Source organism: Grampus griseus, assembly GCF_964374135.1.
Source record: "Grampus griseus genome assembly, chromosome: X".
Taxonomy (NCBI): domain Eukaryota; kingdom Metazoa; phylum Chordata; class Mammalia; order Artiodactyla; family Delphinidae; genus Grampus; species Grampus griseus.
In genome coordinates, this window is record NC_138999.1 from 129,746,139 (window position 1) to 129,774,054 (window position 27,916).

At 46.4% G+C, this 27,916-nt stretch overlaps 1 protein-coding gene across 3 annotated transcripts in view; it reads right to left on the reverse strand.

Annotated features, from left to right (window-relative positions):
- Positions 1–27,916, reverse strand: part of MECP2 (methyl-CpG binding protein 2) — a 53,303-nt gene that overhangs the window by 12,098 nt on the left and 13,289 nt on the right. The window contains exon 1 of one of the 3 annotated variants that reach the window (XM_082681291.1): positions 17–151. The exons of the other annotated variants lie outside the window; for them this stretch is intronic. Coding sequence (XP_082537417.1) covers positions 17–24 — 8 coding nt within the window. The 5' untranslated portion in view covers positions 25–151. Of the gene's footprint in view, positions 1–16; positions 152–27,916 lie in introns of those variants that run through there. 3 annotated transcript variants of the gene reach the window in all.

Consider the following 27,916-nt stretch of genomic DNA (forward strand, 5'->3'; position numbering starts at 1 on the left):
GTTTCATGTCACCTACTCAGTCATTCGGTAGCTGACAATCTAGGTAGTGGGCCCGAGCTGTGCTGGGGCCAAGGCTGCTCCGGTAACAAGACACACTTTCTACCTGCATCCGTTTCTTCTCTTTCTCCTGGTACAAACCGTCTTCTAAAGCATACAGTCAATAATGAAATCATAGCGATTTTGCTGAGTGCTGTGAAAGGGGAGAGAGCGGGAGCCGGGGGAGCGCTCCGGAAGGCGATGCGGGGCCGCTGTGGGTGGGGGAAGGATCGAGCCCGGCGTGAGAAGCTGGTACAGTCGTGGAGCATGACTAAAGCCAAGCTGGGTGGCTTCACCACCAACTGTCCCCATGCAGGCCACTGCAGAGGGGGCTGGCCAAATGAGTTAAGAATGGGAGAAAACCAAGAAGCCAGTCGTTATGACTGACATTTTTGTGATTTCATCTCTTCCCCTGGACAGCCTGTGTCGTGAGCATTTGCTCCCCGGCCTCCACATCTAGCTACGTCTCTTCCATCGTGTCTCCTCCACGCCGCAGGGTGCTCACGGCAACCCTCCTCACAAACAGGGCAAAGCTGGCCTCCGGTGCCCTCACGACAAATATCCAGCTTTCAGGTCCCCACAGCCAGTCTGCACAGGCGCTCAGGTCACGCCTGCCTCTTTGGTCCCCAGCAATAGATTCCCACAGCTCCTTCCTGCTGCAGTTTTCTGTCATTACTGGTTTCCTCTCACTTGAGGTGATGCCCTTGTTTTCATTGCTGTGCCTCTCACTAGTGTACGTCACCCCGCAGCTGCATGCCTGACAGACTTGCTTCCCGATGATGACATAGGAGCCACTGAAATGACCAACAATAGAAAAAAGGGGAAATGTGTCTGTCAGAGCTGGCAAACAAGAGGGTGCCACCAGTGGCTGAGGCACCGTGAGAGATGCCAAGGAGGGACCTGCCAGGGGGGGTCGGTGGTGACAGGATGCCCCCCCACCAACAGAGGCCGAGGAAATCTTCAAGGTCACAACGGTGGGACCCAGAAGCCAGGCTGGCTGAAGTGCGGTTTGCCGGTGGCAGACGGAAGGGCCTAGAGGCCGACACGGCAAGGCCAGCAACAGGCTGAGGGGTTTCCCTGGGCACTGCTGGGAGCAGGCAGGGCCAGAGAAGGGCAGTGGGCAGCAGTGGGCAAGCAGTAGGGACTAATCTCTATCCCGTAAACAACTCTGGGGACCGGCTAAAAAGTAACTAACATGGGGCTTCCCTGGTGGCGCAGTGATTGAGAGTCCGCCTGCCGATGCAGGGGACACGGGTTCGTGCCCCGGTCCGGGAGGATCCCGCATGCCGCGGAGCGGCTGGGCCCGTGAGCCATGGCCACTGAGCCTGCGCGTCCGGAGCCTGTGCTCCGCAACGGGAGAGGCCACAGCAGTGAGAGGCCCGCGTACCGCAAAAAAAAAAAAAAAAAAAAAAAGTAACTAACATGCCTGGTGACAAGACAAATATCAACCAGTCAGCGGCTTCCCTGTGTACAAATACTAACTGGGTAGAAAATACAATGGGAACATGACTACCAGCTCTCCAGAGGAGACTGACCTAGAATCAGTGCCTGTGAACAACCAGAGAAAAACACGGAGGGGTGGCAAGGCCGTGACGTGCTTCTTGTGACCACTGCATCCTCCCGCCACACAACAGCATCAATTCCACACGGATTAGACGGTTAGGTTCAAACGGCGGGTTACAACGTCCCACAGAACTCCTCTCTCCCAATGCCTAATAAAAGGAGAAACACACAGACGTGGGGAGGAGGAGTGTGAAGGACAGAATTCAGCAAACGAAGGAAAGGGACATAAAATCGAACGCAGTACATTTCGAAACCTGGCAGCCGAAGAAAGGATTCCAGAGAACAAAGCATCAGCAAGACTGAGCTCCTGCCCCACCCCTGGAAACCGTGCTGGGGAGCCCACAACACCCCGAAACCTCTCCTCACTGAGCTGGAAAGAAGCAACTGGGTAGGAGTCTGTAACTTTTTCCTTTTAGGCCCAGGAACTACAGAAGCTGCAATCGGGAGGTGCAGGAGAAACAGGTAAAGCACCCAGCGAGCCAGGCCAGGGGACCACTGGGAACCTGGGGTGGCCCCTTCCCATATCCCTTATAGGAATGGCATACGTGTCCTTCAAGCGGCTAGACTGAACCCTGGCGTAAGACAATTAACACAATTCCTAGGCTAGAGAGAAGACTCCAGATGCTGCCGAAGAGTCCCCCTGACTGCAGCTCCCCCACGTGTACAGCTTGTCTCTGCCCACAAGAGAACGAGCTCATGACAGCCCAGAGGGGAAAGCAGTGAGAGAGGATGCCAGAAGACGGGGAAGAGAGAGCCAGAACCCCCCTGCTGCACCAAAGCAAACAGAACGACTGGATGGAGCCGTCTAAGCCTGAGCCAAGTTGACAAGAAACAACATGGTAACTCTAGAAACATGGCCAAAAGCGACAAAATAAAAGTGAGGCGGATGGCTCAGGAAAGGCAAAATCCCACCAAGAAGAGAATACACAAAAGGAAGAGAAGGAAATTCCTCACAACTTTATAAGAACATGTTCTCAATAACAGTTCAAAGATGAGAAGATAAAACACAGTAAGATGAAAGGGCAAATTCCCAACCTAGGGAAATAAACTGCAGACCAAAACACATCATTACGGAACTAATAAATACATTTAAAAACAGCCAGAAACAGAATATACGTAGCTGAAAATCAAACTAGACAGTGTATGCAGATGAAAAAGATAAAAGCTAAAGCAATTAGAGTGTAGCTAATAGCACTGGAAGAGAGACAAAGACAACCCAACATAAGGATAATTCGTGTCCCTGTAGTAGGGAACCCAAAATGGCACATAGATGCCATCAAAGATATATTATAAGAGGACTAATCTGAAACGAAGTGAGCTGCATCTGCAGCCTGAAAGAACACACCATGTTCCCAGGAAAATGTGATAAACAAACAAACAAACACCACTCACCAGCGAGAGGGACTGTAGTTAACCTCCTCAATTTCAAGGATAAAGAATTCTTCAAGCGCCCCAAGGGATCATGTAAAGAGGGGCCCAGGCGTTAAGGACTAAGGACCAGCAAGAGCCAAGGACCCGACCCCAGGAGCAGTCTGGCACGTTCCAGGAAAAGCAAGAATGGCGGGCTGGAGCCAGGTGAGCAAGGCGCAGAAAATGAGCTCAAAATGAGGCAGGCCTGGCTACATAATATGCAGGGCCCAGTATAAAATGAAATTGCAGGGCCTCTTACTCAAAAATGGAGAATTGTGACATGGCCGCAGTAGAACAGTAAACCAAGTGTGGCTCTTCTAAGCCCTGGGCATTATACAGGCTGCATGTCCAGGAAGCCGGCCCTGCTTCCAGGAAATAGACTTTCGATTTTATTTTGTGAGGGATGAGAGGCCCTCAGAGGGTTTTTCTCAGGGGAGTGTGACAAGATCAGATGAAGAGTCTGAAAAAGTTCACTCTTAATGGAAAATACAGTGTGAGGCGGGGACGAGGGGGCAGGCAGACGCAAGGTGCTACGGGGTGGGTTCACGGTTTGGGGTACTGAACATTTATTAGGGATTGACACTCGTGAACGGAAGGGAGAGGAAGCAGATCTGGGCAGGGGATGAAGCTGAATTGCAATGCAGGCTCAAGAAAGCTCCAGGCCACCTTGGGCAGTGATGGCAGGGCAGTGGTTTTATACCCCCTGCCTCATCCAGCCACCTGGGCACTGCCCTGGAATTGGTGTGACCGAGTGAGGAAGTGCTCACAGCTGAGGCCAAGGCCAAGCCCAAAGGAGCCAGTAGCTGGAGGCTGCCTGCGGACGGCACTTCTGGCTGGGGATCCACACAGTGGCCTCCTTGCCTGCTGTGTGGGGCTACTGCAGAGTCTAAGCAGACGACGCGGTGGCTGCTCTAGGTGCCATCAGTGGAGGGCATGTGTGTGCTGGGGGCAGGGGGAGCGCAGGAGATCAAGGACTCTGACTTCCGTATTTTACGTTTTCGATGTTGAGGCATTTCGCCTTCTACAGGTCTAGGCTGGAGACAGAGATCTGGTAGTCACTGGTGCAGAGGTCTGAAGAGCCAGGTGAACAAGTGAGGGCACCTCAGATGTTTGTGTGTGGACAACTTTCCTCCTGTTATCTGGAGTTGTGACAAGGAGAAAGAGTCAGCAAAGGAGACAGACAAAGAGGAGTGAGGTATTAGAAAGACGATCAGGTGTATCTGTCCAGATTATTGGTGGCAAGCAACAGAGACCAACTCTAGCTGATTTACACAGACAAGGACTTGATTAAACAGCTACTGGAAGATGGAAGGTGGTGGTGATGTCTGCACAGTATAAATATACTTCATACCATGGAACTGTACACTTAAAAACGGTTGAAATGGTAAATTTTTTCATGTGTATTTTACCCCAATAACAAAAACTGGGGGGAATAAAAGGCTATTAGGTGGCCAGAGGGTTGGAGAAACAGGTTTGAATCTCGTTAGCCAAGAACAATATTCCAAACCCTGCTGCCAGCACTGCCTCTGCCACCCTGCAGGGGGCAGCAGTGGCCGCCAACACAGCAGCCACTGCGGGAGCTGGCCCTGCTCCCTTGGAGAGGGTGGGTCTGATGTGAGAGCCCGAGGCGCAGGGCCATACCCCCTTGGAGGGCTGAGGCCATTTTCTTCCGTAAAGGGCCAGATAGTAAGCGTTTTTTCCTGCTCTGTAGGCCTCACCGTCTCTGTCGCACTCACTCAACTTGCCAGTGAAGCGGGAAGGTAGCTTCAGGCAATGCATAAAGGAAGGAGTGGGGTTGGACTGCAATAAAACTTTATTTACAAAAACAGGCAGTGGGCCAGACTTGGCCTTGGCATGTAGTTTACCATCCACTGTACCAGCTGAAAGGGAAATTATGAAAAGAAGCGTATGGCATTTTCAGCGACTACAGTCAGAGGTCACCTGGTCTCTCAGCAAACTCATAGGATGGGGTAAGAGTTCCCTCAAACAAAGAAGGGGGCTCAGATGTGAAAGTGGCCAAAGAAAATAAAACCGACTAAGCCAGTGATGCTGCGCCAGGAGAGGCTGCTGGTGGGGGTCCCCGAAGAGACACAGCAAGGGGATTCCAGGAGGGAACAAGCCTGTCAAGAGGAGGAATCACCACTGGCCTGGGTAACACAAACATCCATTAGGGCCGGAGCAAAGTGGGAGGTGAGGAGGGGGAATACTGAGTAGCCAAGTCTTGAAAAGCCTGGCCAAGGAGGGAACAGAGAACTGGGCAGGAGCTGAGGAGGAAGCGCTTGGTAAAGATGGGAAATTCGAAAACACGTTTGTATAGTGATGGGTGTGATTCACGAGAGGAGGGAAAATTGACAGATTCCTGGGGAGCTAGGAAAACAGGAAGTCTCTGTCACCAGTGGAGCTGTCTGTTAAGAGCTCCGGGGTGGAGCAGTTTCCAGTGATGACAAAGTCCAGGCTGTGACCTTGGCAGTAGGTGGCTGAGGTCACTGGAACAGAGGTGATCAAAAGTTGGGGGCCAAGCACTAGGAGGGCCCTCTATGTGCATGCTTAAGCCACCTGTGGGATGGAATGGTCAGGAACAGAGAGACAAAGACTGTGGGCCTGGCACCAAGTCCCCAGTGGAGGGGGGCTGTCCAGGGTGGCAAGCAAGCTCATGACGGGGAGTTGAGGGGCCTGCGCATCACAGCGTGCTTTTAATCAGAGCGTATATCATGAACACGGAGGACGCGCTCCTGCTCGGGGTGTGTGGGCTGGGACAGTCAACAGGCCGCCCTCTGGTTGTGAGGTACCTGCAGGGAGCCAGAGCTCAAGAGGAGAGGTCTGACCCAGATGGGGCCTGGGGGCCTAGGAAGGACTCTCTGCAGGAAGGGATACCCGAGGCGAGTCAAGAACCAGGAGGAGGGGGAAATGCAGCATGGGGACCCGGACAAAGGCCAGGAGTATGAGCTCAGTCCTACGTGGCTGAGGGGCACAAGGATGAGAAAAGGAGTGGTAGCGGAAGAGTCGAGAGTCGTGTGAGGGGCCTTGATGCCACTGGAGGACAGGGGCCCCACTCTCACGTTTAAAGCAGGAGAGTGAGATCTGACACTAGGGACTGCGTGGCAGGGAGAAACGTGGAGGAGAGCTGGAAGGCTTGAATCAGGCCGGTGGCGGGAGGAGGGCAAGAGACCGGCAGGGCTGGTGACACTCGGGTTCCCAGCCTGCGGGACCGGTGCTGCTATCTACCATGACAGAAACCAGAGGACATGGGCTTTGGCTGTTTAGCCTTCTGACCTATCCACCTTCTTTGGGGGGGGGGCGGTCTGGAGGGTGGTAGGGCAGGCAGTGGGTTGAGGAGAATGGGAGGAAGAAAAAGGGCAAAGCCTTTTGCGTGCCTTGCATGGTAAAACCTGACTAGCGCGAGCCTTTCTCTCACAGAAGTGAAAACAAGTTCTAGTTCCTTCATACTCCTTTTCAGTGCTCTCTGTCGCCACCTAATGGGATGTCAGCTGAAACCCCAAGATTCACCTGTGGGGGACGGGACAGCACCCGGGTAGAGAAGAACCTACTTGGCTAACTTTAGATCTCTGAAAACACCTCTAGGGTCCACGAGACCCCCTTCTGGAAAATTAGAGCTTCCTGGAGCTAACAGAGACAGGTGTGTGTTGGTAACACCTAATTCAACTTCAGATCATTTTCCACAGACGAGCTTTGACTTGGCTTCTGTGCACTCCCAGGATGCACGATCAAGTCGAGGTGGCTGAGAGAACCACAGCCCTGAAACAAACGGTCCCTTGATGGGACAAAAATTCCAGGGCACTTGAACCTAGCTGAGCTGTTTCTGGTTCTAGTGTTTCACGTGCCACCTGCAGGTTGAGGCGGACTTACTTTGTAAATCTGAGAATGCATTAAAGTCTTCTACTGAAATGTCTTAGCTTGGGGGGTAATTTACAAAGAGCCACACCCCTCGCTGCTAACTGCCTTCCTCCCAGACCTCTGACGGACCTACAAATGTCACTCACCGAACAAGAAGAGTAACGAGTGCCACACCAGACATGCCAAGGGGAGGCTGTGGTGGGCAAGCAGAGGCAGTCACCGCCCTCAGTGGCTTCACCCTAGCAGGGGGCACATGCGGCAACAGACAACTTCATCATCATGTGGGAATACTGGGAGAGAAGGCCGCAAAGCCCAGTGTAGCGGGAGGGGATGAAGAGACAAGGGCCAAAGGACATGACCTGGTTTAACTCCCCTTTCTGTCAGTGAAGAGCTGCAAGAAGGAAATCAATATTTTCAGATGCCACGGAGAGGCTACTAAGATAAATGCTGAGTCTGGTAAGTTCTCACCTGCAGAGCATGGGTAAGGACCAGCCTGCCTTGTGTGGGCTGCTGCGGATTCCATGAGTGGATCCTGATCAGGCAGGCAGACAGCAGCTGGTCCGGAAGCACCGCACGAGTGAGTGAGTGAGTGAGTGAGTGTGTGGGGGGCGGTGGGGGGAGCGGAAGGACTGAGTGGAGAGGTGATCCCAGGAGCTGATCAACGGCGATGTGAGATCACAAACATAAACTCCTCTTTTGGAGAGCTTGGCACAGAGAAGATACGAAGCATCCAGAGGTAAGGGGTAGGGAGTCAACAGAAGGCCAAGACAGAAGATACACTAAATTTGTGATGGAATCTAAGTTAGCTTTAAAAGGCTGTTCACTGTTTTTCTTAACATGGGTGTCTTAGCTCGGGCTGCCATAACGAAATAGAACAGACTGAGTAGCTTAAACAACAGAAATTTATTGCTCACAGTTCTGGACGCAGGAAGTCCAAGGTCAAGGTGCCGGCAGATTCCTTGGTGAGGGCCCTCTTCCTGGCTTGCAGACGGCTGCTTTCTCACTGTGTCCTCATATGGCACATGGCAGGGAGTGAGATCTTTGGTGTCTCTTCTTATAAAGACACTGATCCCATTGGGCTCCAGCCTCAAGACCTCATCTAATCCTAATTACCTCCCAAAGGCCCCATCTCCAAACATCCTCACATTTGGGGTTAGGGCATCAACATATGAATTTGCGGGGGGCGGGTGGGGAGACAAACAAACACTTTAGTCCGTAACAATGGGGATGCTTATGTTCTACTGTGAAATGGTAAATGAAAAAGCAGGGTATGGTACTACATATACTGCATGACAACAATTAAAACTCATTCCAAGAGATGGTAGTACAACAGTTTGAATGTATTTAGGGCCACTGAAGTGTACACTTAAAAATGGTTAAGATGGTAAATTTTATGTTATGTGTATCTTACCATGATTAAAAAAACAACTCAATCCAGGAGAAGGCAAGAAAGGAGAAAAAAATAAAGAACAGAAAATGTGGAAAAAATAGAATGCACAAAATAAAATGGTACAGACAAATCTAAATGCATCAGCAATTAAATAGATGTTAACAGATATGACAGAATGGATTTTTTTAAATCCAGCTATTTGCCATTTTCAAGAGCTACATCTAACCCATAAAGACACAGAACGGAGGAAAATTAAAAGTGGCAGCGCGGACCAAAAACACAGGTGCTGCAGCACCATCACTATCAGATGAAGCAACATTCAAGGCAAAAGCACGACTAATTACAAAGAGGATCACTTCATGATGCTAAAGGGTTCGATCCACCAGGAAGACAAAACGGTTTCTAAAACTGAAAACCTGGCCTCAAAATAAATAATAAAGCCAAAATTAACAAAGCCCCTGGAGAAACTGGAGTTTGCGACACATGCTCCCCAGTAGCGAGGAACTCAAGTCGAGAGAACAACAGTAGGAAGAGAGGACGCTTTCATAATCCCAGGGATGAGATGAAGGAGACGAGCTTCTTCTGGCTCCTGCACCCCACCGACAGCCCATGCTCATCTGGGTGGTCCCGCACTGCTCCACAAGCTGTGAAGCGGATGCCCCACAGACCACAGTCTTGGAGCATGGTGCCATTTAGCTAGGATCTTATTATTTATTTATTTATTATTATTATTTTTTGCGGTACGCGGGCCTCTCACTGTTGTGGCCTCTCCCGTTGCGGAGCACAGGCTCCGGACACGCAGGCTCAGTGGCCACGGCTCACGGGCCCAGCCGCTCCGCGGCACGTGGGATCCTCCCGGACCGGGGCACGAACCCGCGTCCCCTGCATCGGCAGGCGGACTCTCAACCACTGCGCCACCAGGGAAACCCTAGCTAGGGCCTTATTTTTAAAAATAGTAACTAGGAAAAAAAACCCCACAAAGCCATGTACTTGGAAATTTAAAAAACACATTTCTAAATAATTTGTGGGTCAAAGAGGAATCACAGAGGAAATTAAAAAAAAACCCTTTGAGCTGACTTTAAGTGGAGATGCGACACATTGAAACTTGCTCGATGAGCAGAAATCGTTTGAGGATCAGCTTTAAATGCTTATGTTTGAAAAGAAGGTTGAAAACCAATGAGCTAAGTTTAGAATGTAAGAAGTGAGAAAAAGAAAACCAGAGAATGTACTCCAAGAAAGTAGAAGATATAATAATAAAGATAAAATTTTACATAACTTAATGAACTGGAAAGCAGACATACAGTAATACAGGACAATAATGCCCACAAGTTCACTCTCTGAAAGACTAATAAAACCCAAACAATTTTTACCAAGACAGGGAAAAAAGGGAGAAGGAAAAAGTAACAGCACTAGAATGAAAAAGGAGATAAATACGGACGTTGCAAAGGTTTATAAAAAGGTAAGCATGGCTTCTTGCTAGTAAACTTAGTAACACAGATGAAATGGACAAAAATATACCTTAGCCACACTGACCTGAGCAGGTGTAGGGAAGTAAAAATAGGTTTCGAAGTGCGTGTATGTGCACAGAACACCTCAAAGACACATACAAGCCCCTGGAGGCATCTGTTCCCTGCAGAGGGGCCCGGGTGGCAGCAAGGACACTGAGAGACCAAGCATCACTCTAGAGCTCACACTTCCTGAGTTGTGAACCATGTGCATGGGCCACCTGCTCAATAGCGGATCCAAATGCACCCAGAGACGAGGAAAGGCCTCACCTGACGGTGCGTGTAGGCCAGCCCAGAACATGGGGCTCGAACTACGCCGCAGGAGCCAATCTCAACATTCGCTGGCACTAGGTCTTTTCTTTCTATTTGTCCTTTTAATCTTTACAAATTTGGTAGGTCAAAATGCCATATTCTTTGTTTCCATGTGTGTCTCTTTGATTATCACTGAGGCAGAACTCTTTCCCTATCTTCATTGGCCACCTGTATCTCTTCTTTATGAATTTCCTGTTCATATTCTTTGTTCATTAGTGGTGACTGGTAGTAAGTTAGCAGTAAGAACTGCTGCATTCAAGTCTAGAATAAAAAGGAAATTTAAAAATCTGCCCCAGTGCACTCACAACAATCACTGTTCCCACTGCCCAGTGGCAGGCATTAACCCTAGGATGATTCGCTGGGTGGTGATCTACAGCTTAACTATTTTCTCCAAACACTTCAGACTCGCCCAGATCCCAAGAAATTGCACCGCAGCATTCCTCCTTTCAGCAAACAACCTCTGGTTGTCAAGCACCACTGTGCTCTGCTGGAGGCCAGGGCCTGCCGAGAGCGCTGCTCAGAGTGGGCCCCAGGAGCGCTCCCTGTCCCTTCTCATCCCCTGCCCAGCGGGGCCCTTTGAGCTGCTAACAGTACTCCTAGGTTGCTAACCCACTGCCCAGGTGATATACCGTCTACCAAAAACCTCAGGCTAGGATATGTTCCCAATACTTTCACTATCATCGCTTTACATACAATCTCACTGAATGCTCAGCAACACACAAAAGCAACATTTAAATGAAGGCAACACTGAGGCTCAAGGAGGAAAAAGTGACCTGAAAGCTAGTAGGTGAACAAGCCGGGATTTAATCCTAGAGGAACCTGGCTCAAAAAGCCTATGTTCATCCACTCTACTCAAGATAAAACTGCGAAAGCAAGGTCCTGGCTGAAAGCAACAGAAAACAACTCTAGCTGACCCCAGTCACAAAGGAGTTCCGCAGCAGCATGTGTAAATGAAGAGAAGACTAGAAAACTAAGCCCAGAAAAGCAGCTGCATGACTGAAAACGCAGCCAAGGTTGCACTGAAGGGGCCGTGTGCTTAGGACACCCACCCTGGGCAGCACCACCAGCAACTTCAGACATGAGCCACTGACACTGCCTTCCTGCTGCATGTGCCACTACCATGACTTATCTCTCACTGTCTTTCAAGAGCCAAAGTCGGGGAATTCCCTGGCGGTCCAGTGGTTAGGACTACAGGCTTTCATTGCCGAGGGCCCGAGTTCAATTCCCGGTCATGGAACTAAGATCCCCCAAAAAAAAAAAAAAAAAAAGGAGTCAAAGTCCCTGAAGGGAGAATGGGTTTGGCCAAGCCTGGGTCTCATGGCCGCCCCCTAGCTTCTGGAGACCAAGGGGCAGGAACATCGGTCCCCCATGGCAGGCACTACCAGCTGCCCCCCAACACCCAGGTCCTCTGTCTGCCTTCCTAACAGAACCTTGCGCTCAGCACACCTCCCGCCCACTGGCTCTGCACGTGCTCACACATCTGGCTTCACTGATGGGACCGAGGAGGAAGAGACTTTAAAAGGCCTCTGTGGGTCTGCTCACTCCTCTTGGGCTCCTGACATCTGCCTAAGAAGAGACCATCTCTGACAGTTGCTTCTCCCTCCTGGGTCCTGGAACGACAGGCTTGAGAACAGATCTGAATCCCACCTTGCAGCTGACCCAGACCCATGAGTAAGAAATAAATGATCGCTATTGTAGCTGCTGTTTGTTCCTCAGAAAAAAAAAAATGATGGACACGGAGACGGAAATGGAAATTACTGAATGGGACTGGAGGGTGTGCCAACAAGTGCCCTTTTCCCCTTCCCCCGTGCCCTCCTTCTCTCTCCCTGGAAAGCAAGATGCAACAGCTAGAGCTGCAACTGCCATCTTGGGACCACACGCAGCCTTGAGGATGGAAGTCACCTGCTCAGGGTGATGGGGGAAAAAGACTGAGGGGCCCTGGATCCCAGATACTTACAGCCATGGACAGCCTGCCCCCAGACGTCAGGGCACACAAGAGGACACCACAAGCCTCCAACCCCATCTTTAGGCTTTCTTAAGTAGAAGCTAGGATCCACCTGCTTCAAACCCAAGATCCACAGAGTAGGGGATTCTTTTAACACGAAAAGGTATCAAGGTACTCAGAAGTCAAAAAAAAATATTCATGATAAACCATATGTGAAGTTTACCTGATACACAGCTTTTTTCACCAAGTTATCACAATCACTATAACTGAAGCTACTGAAAAACGACATAAATTCTGAGCTTCTTTCTTTCTATTTCTGTTGGCTAAAAATGCAGCCTTTGAATTGTGTATAAGTGAATTCAAGAGACAAAAATAAATCCAGATAATTCAGAATGTACTGAGGACCACACATATGCCTTCTATGTGATAAACTCTCAGAATTATTTATTCAAAGAAAACTCATTGCAAAAATATAAAAAGCTTACAGATAAAACAATTAATGACACAACATACCACCTCCTACAACACCAGATTCCTTTTCTTTCCTTCATAGTAGTGGGTGTCATAACCCAACCAGAACAAAAACAAAACAGCGTTTGATTGAATTGCTGAGACTGAGGAAGTTCAATTAGCCAGAGCCACCAGGCAGGGAAAGGAGTGGCCCAAGCCCGCGGAGTGCGCCGGGAAACCAGGTCCAGGTAGCGGGCACATGCACACACGTGTGCCCAGAGGCTGCATGGTGAGCCAGAAACGCTGCCCCTTATGGCTTCCAGGAGACCCGGAGGGACACCATCGGTTGCTCATGCCAGGCGCTGTACTATGCAGGGGAAGGCCCCAAGGACTCATGTAGGGTCTCTGCTCCAGAAGCTCATGACCCACTGGGGAAAAGCAACATGCCAGAAACGGTTGTCCCTCCTGGCTACAGGGCCTGCACCAGATGTCTGTAGGGGTCGCTAAGGGCCCAAGGGAGTAGTGGTCAGGCCCCCAGGCCCAGGAGCTGGGGTGGGCAGTAAACACCTCTTCAAAGGCCATTCTCATGAGTACTTTAAGCTGCACGTCTGTTGGCAAAACACAAATACTGTTACACAAATACAAAGCCACAGATGGCAAAGGCACCTGACAGCCTTTAAAATTCATTTCTCCTGTTCTGCAAAGCTGCATTGGGAAATCGTGCTGTTAAATTATACACTCATAAAGGATGTACAGACATACCTCATGGATACTGTGAGTTCAGTTCTATACCACCACAAAAAAGCAAATATCACAATAAAGCGAGTCACACAAGTTTTTCTGGTTTCTCAGTGCATATAAAAGTTATGTTTACACTAGACTGTAGTCCATTAAGTGTACAATAGCACTATGTCTAAAGAAGTGTACAGACCTTAATTAAAAATACTTTATTGCTAAAAAATGCTAACCATCATCTGAGCCTTCAGCGAGTTGTAACCTTTTTGCAATAGTAACATCAAAGATCACTGATCACAGATCGCCCCAACAGATATAATAATAATGAAAAAGCATGAAATATTGCGAGAATTACCAAAATATAACAGAGAGACACAAAGTGAGCAAATGCTGTTGGAAAAACAGCACCAACAGGCTTGCACAACGCATGGTTGCGCAAACCTTCAATTTATAAAAAATGCACTATCTGTGAAGCACAATAAAGTGAAGCACAATAAAACAAGTTATGCCTTTATATTTAAAAAGTGGTGGGCTTCCCTGGTGGCGCAGTGGTTGAGAGTCCGCCTGCCGATGCGGGGGACACGGGTTCGTGCCCCGGTCCGGGAAGATCCCACATGTCGCGGAGCGGCTGGGCCTGTGAGCCATGGCCGCTGAGCCTGCACGTCCGGAGCCTGTGATCCGCAGAGGGAGAGGCCACAGCAGTGAGAGGCCCGCGTACCGCCAAAAAAAAAAAACGGGGGGGGGGGTGCTGGGAATTCCCTGGCAGTCCAGTGGTTAGGACTCGGCGCTTTCACTGCCATGGGCCTGGGTTCAATCTCTGGTTGGGGAACTAAGGTCCTGCAAGCCACACGGTGTGACCAAAAAAGAAAAAGGTGTGTGTGGGGGGGGACTAGGGTAGGTGCTATTTAGGCTTTCATCAATTTATGCCATGTTTTTGGATAACTGCAAATCCCCCCAAAGTACCTCAAACTCGAAGTCCACACATCCGCCCTTTGCGGCTACCTTCTGCTCCAGACTGCAGATTTGATTAAACCATAAAGAATATCGCTCCTCTTGGCCACAGAGAAGCTAACGAGTCAACAGCAGAGCAGGCTGCATTCTATTCTGCCCCTCTTAGTATAAGACAAAAGCTTAGGGCAAGGTCCCACTGCAGAATTCATCCATCTGTCCACCCAATAAGTATGCATGATTCCAGGCACTGGAGATACAGCAGGGGAGAGGCAAAAACAACCCCTCTGCCCTCCAGGGGCTTAGATTCTAGTGGGAGGAAGAGGGAGAGCGGAGGGGGCGGTAGAGAGCACGTGCGAGCACAAGTAAAACCACCAAGCAAAACAGCATATATCAGGTGATGACAAGGGCTAGGCGAGGCAGGGGAAAGTGGGAGGGTGGCATCAATCTTCAGGGAAGGCGACACTGGGAAGGTGACACTTGAGCTGACTTGAAGGAGATCGAAAAGGGAGCCGGGCGATTCCTGGGGGAAGAATGTTCCCAACAGAGGGAAGAGCGGGGGGTCGAGGCCTGAGGCAGGGGTGTACCTGGAGGGCCCAGGGGGGCCACAGTGGATGAGGGGCAGGAGAGGGGATCCCAGATTGGGCCTTGCAGGCCACTGTAAGGACTTTGGCTTTGACTCTGAGTGAGAGGAGAGTCCACATGTTGCAGGACTGAACAGAGACAAGGCCGAGGTCAAGGGCAGAGGGAGGCGGGAGGTCAGAGCAGGATGGAAGAACGGAGCTGGGGAGACCTGCCAGCGGGAACAAGCGGCGCTCGTGCGGGAGGTGGTATGAGAGAGAGCAGCACGGGGCACTAGCACCGGCTTTCTGAGCTGAGGTGCAGGAAGATGGAGCTGCTGTTTACTGGGAAGGGAAGGCCAGGGAAAGGCCAGGCGCGAGGGATTGGGAGCTCAGGCTTGAACAGGTACAGTTGGAGAAGCCTGTTGGAAGCTGAGCAGGGAGGTCAAGTCGGTGCTGGGTGCGCGGGTCTGGGCTTCAGGGGGCCCAGTCACCCTGAAGACATGAAGCTGGTAGCCAGCGGCTCACAGGTGGAAGAGAGAGCCTTGACGCCGAGAAAGATCCCCTCGGGAGCGAGGGTAGAGAGAAGTCTGAGCCCAAGGCCCCCCGACAGCGCATGGGGCGCAGAGGCAGACCTGGCACACGCTCAGCCAGGACCTCTCAGGACTCAGGGACACCAGACACCATTCCAGGTGTCCAAGCCACCTCCGTGAACACGGCGAACAACCCCACCCCATAGAGTTCTGCCCCAGCAGGGACGACAGACAGTTACGATAAACACAGTCAATCACCATTTCTATTAGAAAGGGACCAAAGCTATGGTTTGGAAAAAACAGGGCAGTCAGGGTAGGCCCAGCTGAGCAGGTGCACAGCCTCAAGGCAGGGGAAGAGGAAAAGTGACAAGTGGCCCCTAGATTTTAAAACATAAAGGTCATCATCCATGTCAGCAAAGGACCAGTTGGAAAGGGCCCAAGAGAGCACATGGAGACACAAAAGAAGAGTCCTGCCAATAACGAGAAGCAGAGCAGCTGGAAGGGTGCCGGGATGGAGGCAGCTCCCTTCCAGGTGGGAGAGGCGGCGGCTGGCTGAGGGGATGGGGAGGGGGGCCCAGGAGAGGAGCGGGGAGCGGGGAGCAAGGGCACAGGCTGCCGAGGGGATGCTGGGCCTGGGGACGTCCTCCTCGGATTGCTTCCCTGCTCTCCAGGAACCAGGAAATGAGGTATCAGCTTCGAGATGGTGTCACAGCTGGTGAGGAGGGTGGCAGAAGCCAGGAGAGACCAGGGAATTGCAGTATGACAGGCAGCATGAAATGCTCCTGAAGTGAGTGGACGTGAACTCAAAAAATGGGAGCAACCAGGGGGCCACATTCAGCTGCGGGGTAGGGCGGCAGAGCAGGTGGGAAGCCGGCGGATGGCTGCATTTTACCAGGGTTGGGGCCCTATCAACTGAGTATGACAAGGCCACGAAGTGGTGAAGCTGCGGGGTTGGTGCGTCACTGGGAAGGAGATGAGAGAAGACACAGGGGAGGCAAGGGCCGGAGAAAAGATGGGAACATCAAAGGTGCCTGAGTGCCCGTGAGGGGAACGCATTATTGGAGTTGGTTACAGGGGCGGCGAGCTGAAGGTATGAGGAAAAAGATTAGGGCCAAATTGGCACCAGCACCAGCCAGTGTAAAAGCCTGACTTTGAGAAAGAATAAAGAGATGTGGCTACCCTTTGGAGCATGTGCATCTTTAAAAAGGTGTCTCCAAGAACACAATTTTAAGTACTTCCACTTTTTAATGTTTCATTTCTATGTCTTGTCATAGAACAAGGTACAGAAGTACGAGCACGGACTTAAGGGAACACTTGATTTCAACTACACAAACTTGCCAGTGAATAAAGAGGGCTGTCCTGTTAGAGCTGCCAAACTGTGGCAACCAGACAGCCAGGAGTCATATGGGTGCTATGTGAACGCTACTTAGGACAAAATGACCTGACCATCGCATTAAATCTACCATGAACCCCTTTAGTTAAAACTGTGGTTACCCTACGCGGAATAGGACCAAATTGCCTCTGCCCATCTTCTTACAGCCTGGATTCCACCAAAAACAACTGTTCTGTGGGGACTCCTGGCCTTCCCTGGGCCCTTCTATCCTGGAGATGGACAGGTTTCTATAGCGGGTTCAATGGTAACCCCCAAAAGGTACTGCACGTCTTAACCCCTGGACCCTGCAAACGTGACCTTATTTAGAAAACGGGTCTTTGCAGATATAACCAAGTGAAGGATCTCAAGGTGAGATCATTCTGCATTTAGGGTGACAAGACACACACACAAGGGAAGGCCAAGTGAAGATGCGAGCAGAGATTGGAGTGATGTGACCAGAAGCCAAGGAACGTCTAGGATTTCCAGGCAGCCACTAGCCGCTAGAAGAGGCAAGAGAGAATCCTCTGCTAGAGTCTCTGGAGAGAGTGGGACCATGTGGCACCTTGATTTCGGACCTCTGGCCTCCAGCACTGTGCGAGAATGCGTTGCTGTGGGTGGAAGCCGCCTGCTCTGGGGTCCTTCACTGCAGCTGTCCCATAAATTCACCAGCTTCTGCTTGAGCTCTAATTCTCACCAGACTCCTGGGCTTTTACTCAGGACCCATGCGCCTTCTACCCTCCCCGCATTTTTCAAGGAGGAAGTGCCTACCCAGGGCCTGCCCTCCCGTGGCCTCTCTCCAAGCAGACTGCTCATCCAGGACCCCAGGTCCTCCGGCTCCTTGTGCAAACGTGCTCTCAAGAGCCCCCCTGAAGCAGACTCTCTGCAACCCCCCCACCACCCCTGACCCCACCCAGCCCATTTCTCTGGTCCTCATCACAACAAAACTTCTCCAAAAGGACTGTCTACACCCAGTCTCCACTCCATCTGACCTCTGTTCCTCACCACCTCTGATGAAGGTCACGTTACAGCTAGTTCCTTGATTAAAATCCTTCACTAGAGGATGACCAACTGTATACATGCATTTGCTACCTGGCCCTTCAAACCTCAAAGAAACGAAGTACAGATGCATAAAGAGGAAGAAACCTCCAACAGAGACGACAGAAACGATAACAGGAGGGGACTTCTGAACAGATGAAATACGTTTCACAAATTTCTAAATGCTGGAAAGAGGAGTGTGTTGACTAATGGAACAGAGTGAATGCACTACAAGGGAGCTACAAAGGAGATGGGAGCCCCTGTGCCTGTCAGAACCCCCAGAAAGGCTCTCAGATCAGAGCAGACCAGACCAGGGGCAAGCAGTGCCCCTCAAACTCTCACGGACACACAAGTCACCTGGGGGGCTGTTGACTATCAGATTCTGATCCAGAAGGTTTGGGGGCAGGACACTTGCAGCAAGCTTCCAAGGGGGGCTGACAGTACTGGGGTTGGTTAGTGGAGCACATGTGGAGTGGCAAGGTGTCACTTCCTTCCACAGGCAAGAAACCAAAGGGTCTTTTCTAAATCAGAGGCTGGAACCTTCCTTTCCTTCCCACAAGGTTCCTGGTGTGGCTGGCAGCAGCCCAGGTGAAGCCCACCTCCGTCTGGCCTCCAAGGGTCCATGGTGTGAGGGAGGACCCCTGTCTGCTTCCCACCAAAGCCAAGTCTGCAGGTCAGCCTGTCCTGCTCTGCCCTAGCCCCCGTAGAACTCCTACTCCAACCCTCCCTAGGGGGAGGGACCCCACAGGAAATGGGTGACTCCACCAGAGCAGGGGTAGGGTGCCAGCTACCAAGGCCTCTTGTCACCAACCCGAACAGCTCTCCAGGGTCAGGGGAAGAGACCCAGCAATATGGAAGAGAGATCAATTTTGTCCCTAGAGAAAACAGATAATATTCTCATATTTTAGAAGATAATTCAGCCATAAAACCAGAACAGAAACATCCACAAACAAAAAAGAAACAGAGGACAGGAGTTCAAAGATTAAAAATGGGTTAGTTACAAATACGAAACAACACTGTGTCATTGTTTACAACAGGCAAAGACTGAAAAGTACCCAAATGTCCATCCACAGGGAGCAGCTTGACTGAAGCATGCTTCATCTATACAACGGAGTCTGTGCAGCAGGAACCAAAAGAATGAGGAAGGGAGAGCTCTACGCCGCCATAAACAAGGAGGGTATCGACGCTGATAGGGAGCAATCTCCAGGATAGAGGAAGTGAAAACAAACTAAAAACGAGATGCAACAAAAAAACAAAACAAACAAACAAAAAAAACGAGATGCAGAACAGCATGTCAAGTATGCTTTCTGTGTAAGAAGGATAAATAAGAATACATATATTTACTGGTTTATCTTTTTGCAAGAGGAAACACTAGAAGGATAAGCAAGAAACTAATAACTTCTGAGTATTCTATAGGCTTGGCTTCTCAAAAATAAGAAAAAACTTTTGACCTTATTTAAAATTATATAAGTTTCAGGTGTACAGCATTTGACTTCTGTATACATTACAAAGTGATCACCACCACAAGTCTAGTTACCATCTGAGGCTTGGCTTTTTTGCTTTTGTTTTTGTTTTTTTGCAGTACGCGGGCCTCTCACTGTTGTGGCCTCTCCCGTTGCGGAGCACAGGCTCCGGACGCGCAGGCTCAGCGGCCACGGCTCACGGGCCCAACCGCTCCGCGGCATATGGGATCTTCCCGGACCGGGGCACGAACCCGTGTCCCCTGCATCGGCAGGCGGACTCTCAACCACTGCGCCACCAGGGAAGCCCTTGGCTTTTTTTTTTTCTTTTAAATTCAAGCCTGTTATACTAGATTCAACAGATACCAAATTTCATTTCAATAAATGTAATCAGAATAAATATAACAAGAGAATTACAAAACCCATACATGTTGTTTACGTGTACATAAAGTGTGCATATAGGATATTAATATAAAGAATGATTATGACAATTGTAACTTTTTGTGATTCCACAATCGTAACTAAAGAAAGTTTGGTAAAGTAGCAATTCCCCAATCAGATTAGGCTTGACTTCTGAACAATCAAATACTTTATATATTCCAAAAATAAAGAGAAAAAAGCAAACCACAAAACTGAACACAAATAAACCTAACTATATCAAATCAGTAACATAACCACACAGAAAAGAATTATTCCAAGTGACATTTTTTCCAACACATTATAAAGAAAAATTTGAAACATACAGGAAAATTGAACAAATTGTACAAAGAACACCCACATACTCATCACCCAGATTCTACCATTGTTGACATGATTCACCTACCCATCAATCCGTCTTATTTGTGGTGCATTTCGAAGTTCAGCAGTACACTTCATCCCCAAACACTTCAGCATGCATATCATTAACAAGAGATGAAAATTCAGTTTCATTTTTTTAGGTAAAATTTACATCCAGTGAAATGACAAATCTTAAAGGTATCATTTGATGAGCTCTGTCAAGTGCATGCACCTGTATAAGCCAAACCCCTATCAAGACAGACGATGTTACCATGGCCACAAAAGTTCCCTGGCACCACTTTCCAGGCAGCCCCATCCCACATCCTCAGCAACATTTGGTGTTGTCAGTTTTCAGTTTTGGCCATTCCAGTGGGTGTGTAGTGGTACTTCACTGTGGCTTTAATTTGCATTTCTCTGATGACTAATGTTAGCACTTTTTCGTGGGAATACTGGTCATCATTCAGATGCCTTCCTTTATGAAGTACTTCTAAAATCTTTTCCTGTTTTAAAAATAGATTCTTTTTATTATTGAGTTGTAAGAGTTCTTTATATATTCTGGATATGTCCTTTGTCAGATATATGACTTTCTATTTGCGACTTGTCTCAACTATTTTCTCAGTGACTTGTCTTTTCATTTTCTTAATAGTATCTTTTGAAGAGCAAAAGTTTTATATTTTAATGAAGTCCAATGTACCCATTTTTTCCTTTAATAATTATTGCTTTCTGTATCCTAAGAAACCTTTATCTTCAGATTGTGAAGATATTCTGTTTTTTCCTAATAGCTTTATATTTAGATCCATAATCCATCTGGAATTAATTTTCATGTTTGGTGTGAGGTAGTGTTACAGGTTAAATTGTGTCCTCCTCAAAAAAGATATGTTGAAGTCTTAACCCCCAGTACCTAAGAATGTGATCAGCACCTAAGCATGTGATCTTATTTGGAAATAGGGTCATTGCAGATGTAATTAGTTAAGATGAGGTCATCCTGGAGTAGGGTGGGTACCTAATCCAATATGACTGGTGTCCTTATAAGAAGATAACCATGTGAAGATACAGACACAACACAGAGAACACCACATGATGAGGAAGGCAGATGCTGGAGTTACGCAGCTGTAAGTCAAGGAACACCAAAGATTGCCAGCAAATCACCAGAAGCTAGGAAGAGGCAAGGAAGGATTTCCCTACAGGTTTCAGAGGGAGCATGGGCCTGAGGACACCTTGAGTTTTAAGCCATCCAGTTTGTGGTATTTTGTTATAGCAGCCTTAGGCAACTAATATGGGTAGGGTCAAGGTTCCTTTTTGTCTGGTATGAACAGAACCATTTGCTGAAGAGGCTTTCCTTTCTCACACTGAATTGCTCTGGCGCCTCTGTTAAAAATCAATCATAGAAGTTTGGTCAATTTCTGGGCTTTCTAGTCTCTTCCACTGAACTATGTGTTTATCCTTATACAAGTACCAGGCAGTCTTGATTATTGTAGCTTTACAGTAAATCAAAGTCAGGTAGTATAAGTGTTCCAATTTTGCTCTTTTTCAAGATTGCTTTGGATATTCTAGGTACTTTGCATTTCCATATACATTTTAGAATTGTTGTAAAGATTAGTCTTTCGATCCATGGACATGGTATATCTTTCTATTTATTTAGGTCTTTAATTTCTTTCAGCAATGTTTCCAGCTTCAGTGTACAGACCCTGTACATTTTTCATTAAATTATTCCTAATGGGACTGCATTGTAAATTTCATTTCCAGTTAATTTTTGTAAAATTGACCTTGTATCCTGAGACCTTGCTGAATTCACTTTTTAGTTCTAGTACATCTTTCTCTCTTATAGATTCTTTCAAATTTCTACATTACCTCCCAAAACAAACAGTTTCACTTCCTTTAATATTAATGCTTTTTACCTTTTTTCTTGCCTTACACTGGTTAGAACTTTTCCCTGATTTAAGGGTAACATGTTCAATATTTCATCATTAAATACAATTTATATGTATCTCTTTCTTAAGGCACTTTATCAGATGAGGAAGTTCCCTCTTATTCTTAATCTGCTGAGTTTCTATTACAAATGAGCACTGAATTTTGTCAAATACTTTTTCTATATTTATTGAGTTTATCATATGGTTTTTCTCCTTTATCCTCTTAATGTGGTGAATTACAGACTGGTTTTTAAATGTTACCCCACATTTGCATTCCTGTGATAAGCCTGAGTTGGTTGATATATTATCTTTTTAATATACTGTTAGATTTCATTTGCTAATATTTTATTAAGACTTCGACATTTATGCTCATGAGGGATAATGATCTGTAATTTTCTTTTTATGTAATGTCTTTTGTAAGATTTAGTATCAGGGTTATGTTAGACTCATAAAACAAACTACAAAGTATTTCTTCTTCCTCCTCTATTTTCTAAAAGCTTATGTTTATGTAAGATTGGTGTTATTTCTTAAATGGTTGATGAAATTCAGCTATGAAACCAGATGGGCCTAGAGTTTTCTTTGTGGAAAATTTTTTTGATAATGAATTGAATCTTTTTACTAAATGAAGGGCTTTTTTCTATTTCATATTATGTCGATTTTTATATGTCCTTTTTTTCAAGGAATTTGTCCATTTCACCCAAGTTGTCAATTTAACTTGTTCATAACATTCCCTTATAATCCTTTTAATGTCTGAAGAGGCTTTGGTAATATCCCCTTTTATGCCTGATACTGGCAACTTACGTGCTTTTCTTTTTATCTTCATTAGTCTGGCCAGGGGATTATCAACTTTGTTGATATATTTTGGTTTTGTTAATTTTTTCTACTCTTTGTCTTCTATCTCATAAATTTCTGCTCTTACCTTTGTCACTTCCTTCCTTCCCACTACTTACTTTGGGTTTACTTTGCTCTACTTTGCCTAGCTTAAGATGGAATCTTAGATCACTGATTTTATACCTTTTTTCTTTTCTAATAAATGCATTTAAAGCTATAAATTTCCCTCTAAGTATTCCTTTAGCTGCGCCCTATAACACTAAATATGTTGTATTTTCATTATAATTCATTATTACTTGAAATCTTCTCTAGTTTTTCTTGTGATTTCTTCTTTGACCCATGGGTCATTCAAAAATGTGTGGTTTAATTTTCAAATATTTGGGTTTTTTCCCCTAATCTTTTGTTATGGTTTCTAATTTAATCCCATTCTGATCAAAGAACATAATCTGTAGGATCTTAAGCTTCTGAAGTTTATGGAGACTTGTTTTATGGTCCAGCAAATAATACATTGTTGAACTGTATCATGTACACTTGAAAAGAATGTGTGTTCTGCAGTTGTTGAGCATGTTATTGCATAAATGTGGCTGGTAATACTCAGATCTTCTACATCCTTACTGATTTTTTGGTCTAGTTCTACCAATTATTGAGAGAGGGGTACTAAAACTGTCAAGTACAATTACGGATTTGTCTATTTCTCTCTGTAATTCTGCTAATTTTTCTTCATGTATTTTGCAGCTCTGTAATTAGGCACATACACATTTATGACAGTTAATTTCTTCCTGATGAACTGACCCTTTTATCATTATGAAATGTGTCTTTTAATCTCTGGTAATATCCTTTGTTTTGAAGTCTGCTTTTTTTGATATTAGTATTGCCACTCCAGCTTTCCTACGCTTACTGTTTGCATGGTATATCTTTTTCCATCCTTCTGTTTTTAAGCTAGCTGAGTCTTTATATTAAAACTGTTTATCCTAAAGACAACATATGCTGGGTCTTGCTTTTTAATTCAGCTTACAATCTCTGCCATTTCACTGAAACATTTAGTCCATTTACATTTAATGTGTTATTGATAAGACTGGCTTTTAGGACCACTAATTTGTTCTTTCATTATGAGCATATTTTCTTTTATGTTCTTGAGCACAGTTATAACAGCTTAAAATAGTTACTATGTACAGAAAAAAATTTGCTTATCCCTGCTCTTGAGTAAGGGTCACATTTTTCCTATTTCTTCAAACGTCTAGATATTTTGAGTGATACACTGTCAGACTTTGGATTCTATTATGTTCCAATGAAGAGTACCGATGTTTTATTTTAGCAGGCAGTTAATTTGATAGGACTCAGACTCCAAACTGTCTTCCCTATGGTGGGCAGCAGTTGAAATCAGTTTATTCCTTTGGCCTTAGCTAGAGTTTATATGGAGAATTTGCTGCCCTCCGCCCCCCGCCCCCCACCCTAACTGCCCGTGGCTATCTGCTTTCCAGGATTTGTGCCTTCAGTCCTCTGAGTCCTTAACCCTTGAGATTATAGGTCTCTATCCAAGTCTCTGTCTCCCTGAAGCAGCACTGACTAGGACTGCCCTTGGGTAAAAAGCCGTTATAAACAGGAAATTCATCTAATGCAGTTCCTTTCTTCCAAGTATCAACTTCCCTCCAGTTTCTGCCTGCTTTAATCACTCTCTAGTGCCTTTAAATAGTTGTTTTTTATTTTTGTCTTTGCGTTTTTAGCTGTTATCTGCAAGGGAGTGGGGGATACTCCAAGATGAGCTACCTCACTACTACTAGAAGCAAATTCCCCAAGTGACTTTTGAGCACAATAATCTTGATTTTACATCCTTGGTGAGATACATCCTAATGACAAAAAGAAACAAACTTCGTTCAGGATTTTTATTGTTAGTAGCAATACTGGTATTACAATTTTATAATTATTTTATGTATATTACAAGATAAAGCAATTAAGTAACTGTTAATGTTAATTAGGAATGAACACTTTTTGTGTAAGAAAAAGATATACAAGGATAAAATAAAAGTTAAAGACAAACGTTGTAATGTTAAATTTCCATTGTAGATATCATTATGTATTTATGAGTTAAGAAATTTTTTCAAAGTTTTCTAGCTTTGCCCACTGCAAGAGCCTAGATACAATATCACCCCAGTAAGAGTGTGCATATCTAACACCCAAATCTTGGATTCTAAATACCATTTCCCACTAAAAGGATCCAGAGCTCTTGGAACCAGTTCCAGGGTAGGAAAAGCACACATTGGGATGGAATGTCTTGTGCCAGAAAGCAAAACATCACTCAAAGACTAATTAATAAGGATATGCCAAGATGACACCAGCATAAAGGGAATCTCATTGACCAAATTTGGAATAATTTGATCAAAAACGAATAGTGACTTTGGCTGAACTGTAAAACATTTAATAAATAAAACTCCATGAGTCCATACTGACATGAGACAACAGAAAATACAACAGCAAATATTTTGCCACCATTTGAGATGATTACTACACCAACTCCTTACTCTGGAATTTAGTAATCAAAGGCAAAGATTCAGCATTTATACTGATGCAGGGTCATTATATCCCCTTATATAGTGGGGAAGTGCCATATGGACTAAAGGTGACAGAACAGGAACCACTGTTTACAGTTACAGAGAAAACGTGAATATGAATCTCAACAAGGGAGGTGATATAAGCTAAGTTGTCTTCTTTCATTTCAGGGAGTTAACATAACTCCCCAACGTTGTCAAATCAAAAAAGATGTATAAGCATACAATTTAGTTTTGACGGTAACCATCAAAGAAACTAAAAGTAGAAACCGTTAAAAGCTGGCATCTCTAGGTCATGGAACAGGAAGGAGGAGGGGTAGACTGCTGTTTTCACCATAACCTCCTTTGAGAGAGGTTATGTTGTTATCAAGTGGCTGTAATATTTTGATTAAAAAAAATCAAAATCCAAGCAACCTAACCCTTCAATAGTTTCCTACTGCTCTGACATTAACATCAAAAATCCTGCACCCAAGGCTTCCCTGGTGGCACAGTGGTTAAGAATCCGCCTGCCAATGCAGGGGACACGGGTTTAAGCCCTGGTCCGGGAAGATCCCACATGCCATGGAGCAACTAAGCCCGTGCGCCACAACTACTGAGCCTGTGCTCTAGAGCCCACAAGCCACACCTACTGAGCCCGCGCGCCTAGAGCCCATGCTCCGCAACAAGAGAAGCCACAGCAGTAAGCCCGTGCACCACAAGGAAGGGTAGCCCCCACTTGCTGCAACTAGAGAAGAGCCCGCGTGCAGCAACAAAGACCCAATGCAGCCAAAAATAAATAAATAAATAAATTTTAAAATCCTGCACCCAGTTCGTCAACCTCTCACCCTGCATCTCTGTCATCCCCCCACCCCTGCTCTGCTCCAGCCACACAGGGCTGCTTAAGTATCTCTCTCTGATGGTTAAGCTCCTGCCAGCCTCAGGGCTTTCACACATGCTCTTCTCCATCGGGAAAGCCCTCCTCCACTCTGTGCTTTGCCCACGTCTGTTCACCCCTTGGTTCCCCGTTTCAGCACTGCCTCCTTAGGGCAGGCCTCCTTATCCCTCCCAAGGCTCAGCTGTTCCTCCATTACATATGATCACAGTGAACACTCCCCCCAACTTGTCCTTTAGAGCACTTAACCCATTGTAATTACATAATTACTTGTGCATTATTTAAAGTCTGTCTCTCCAGCCAAACTTAAGCTCCATGAGGAGAGATACCAATCTGTCTCAGTCACCCTACAGCCTGCCTACCACAGTGCCCCAGGTACTGTAGACACCTGACTCCATCATGGAATGAATGAATGGATGACAGCCTGATGAACTGCATATCCTTCAGCACAGAGCAGCAAGGAACTCAGTACTTAAACTGAACTGTATTGGTCAGATGAAAAAGTTATGAAATGTGGAACAATTCCATCATTTAGAATTAAGTGCCATTGTAACAAATAGGCCTATGAAACATGTAGTGTTTCCTAATGTTGGTGAGAAAGCTGTTTAATATGTCACCCAAAGTCCCACTGCATCCATCAGTGAAGTGACCTGTGGCGAGGACTAAGGTCTTAGTGGAGATGGTGGGAAGTTGTTGGTTCTGGGGTACATTTTGAATGTAGAGGCCCACAGGACTTGCTGGTGAATTAGAGGAAGGTGAGGAAAAGAAGGGAATCAAGGACAACTCCTGGGATTTTAGATCGGTAACTGGGTGGATGCTGATGTTATTTAATGAGATAGAAACTAGGAAGAGAAGCATATTTGAAGGGGGGGGGAAAAAAAAGCAAGAGTTCTGTTTGGGACTTGTTACATTTGAGATGTCTATGAGCAACTCCAGGGGAAACACTGAAGAGGCCATCCAATGTGGGGCTCAAGTGAGAGGTTAGAGACGCAAGCTGGAGACACAGGCACAGAGTAGAATGGTCAGCACACAGCCATACCCATCATCTGGAGCAATGAAAGCACAGAAACAATGGAAACAACCCTAATTAAATCAAGGTATAGCCATCAATAAAATGTCAGATGGTCATTAAAAATGATGTAAAAACATTATTCAGGGACTTCCCTGGTGGTCCAGTGGTTAAGACTCCGTGCTCCCAATGCAGGGGGCCCAGGTTCAGTCCCTGGTCAGGGAACTAGATCCTGCATGCCTCAACTAAAGATCCCATGTGCCACAACTAAAGATCCCACATGTCGCAACTAAGACCCGGTGCAGCCAAATAAATAAATATTATTTTTTAAAAAAGAGTCCTTCTGTAAAAAACAAATATTATCCAGACGTTATCTATCTGTAGACGGCAGATTTATGGGCAATTCTTACTTTTCCTCTCTCTATATTTTCTAAAAAACATTTTTTTTCATGAAACAGATATTACTTTTATAATTAGAAAATACAATTAAGTTATTTTCATTTTAGGGAAAAGTGATGATATTATGTTTTTAGTGACATGGAAAGATATCTACAACATTATCATTGAGGGAAGAAGGCAAGTTACAACAGCACATACTATAGGATCCCATTTATCTAAAACAACATATATGCATGCACACAGGTGCATAAGGAAGACTCTAGAAGAATGTTTAAAATACCAATAGCAAAGGTAACTTTTAGGCTATTATTTGCCAGTTGTAGTTGCATTACACTTTGCACAGTATCTGGAAAACACTAAATGTGTTCATAAAAAATATTTGATATAATAATTTGAACTAAGTTTTAATGTCATTCTGTCTCTCTTTATTGCACCTGTGCTTTAGGGCTTTCCTTGATCTCTTT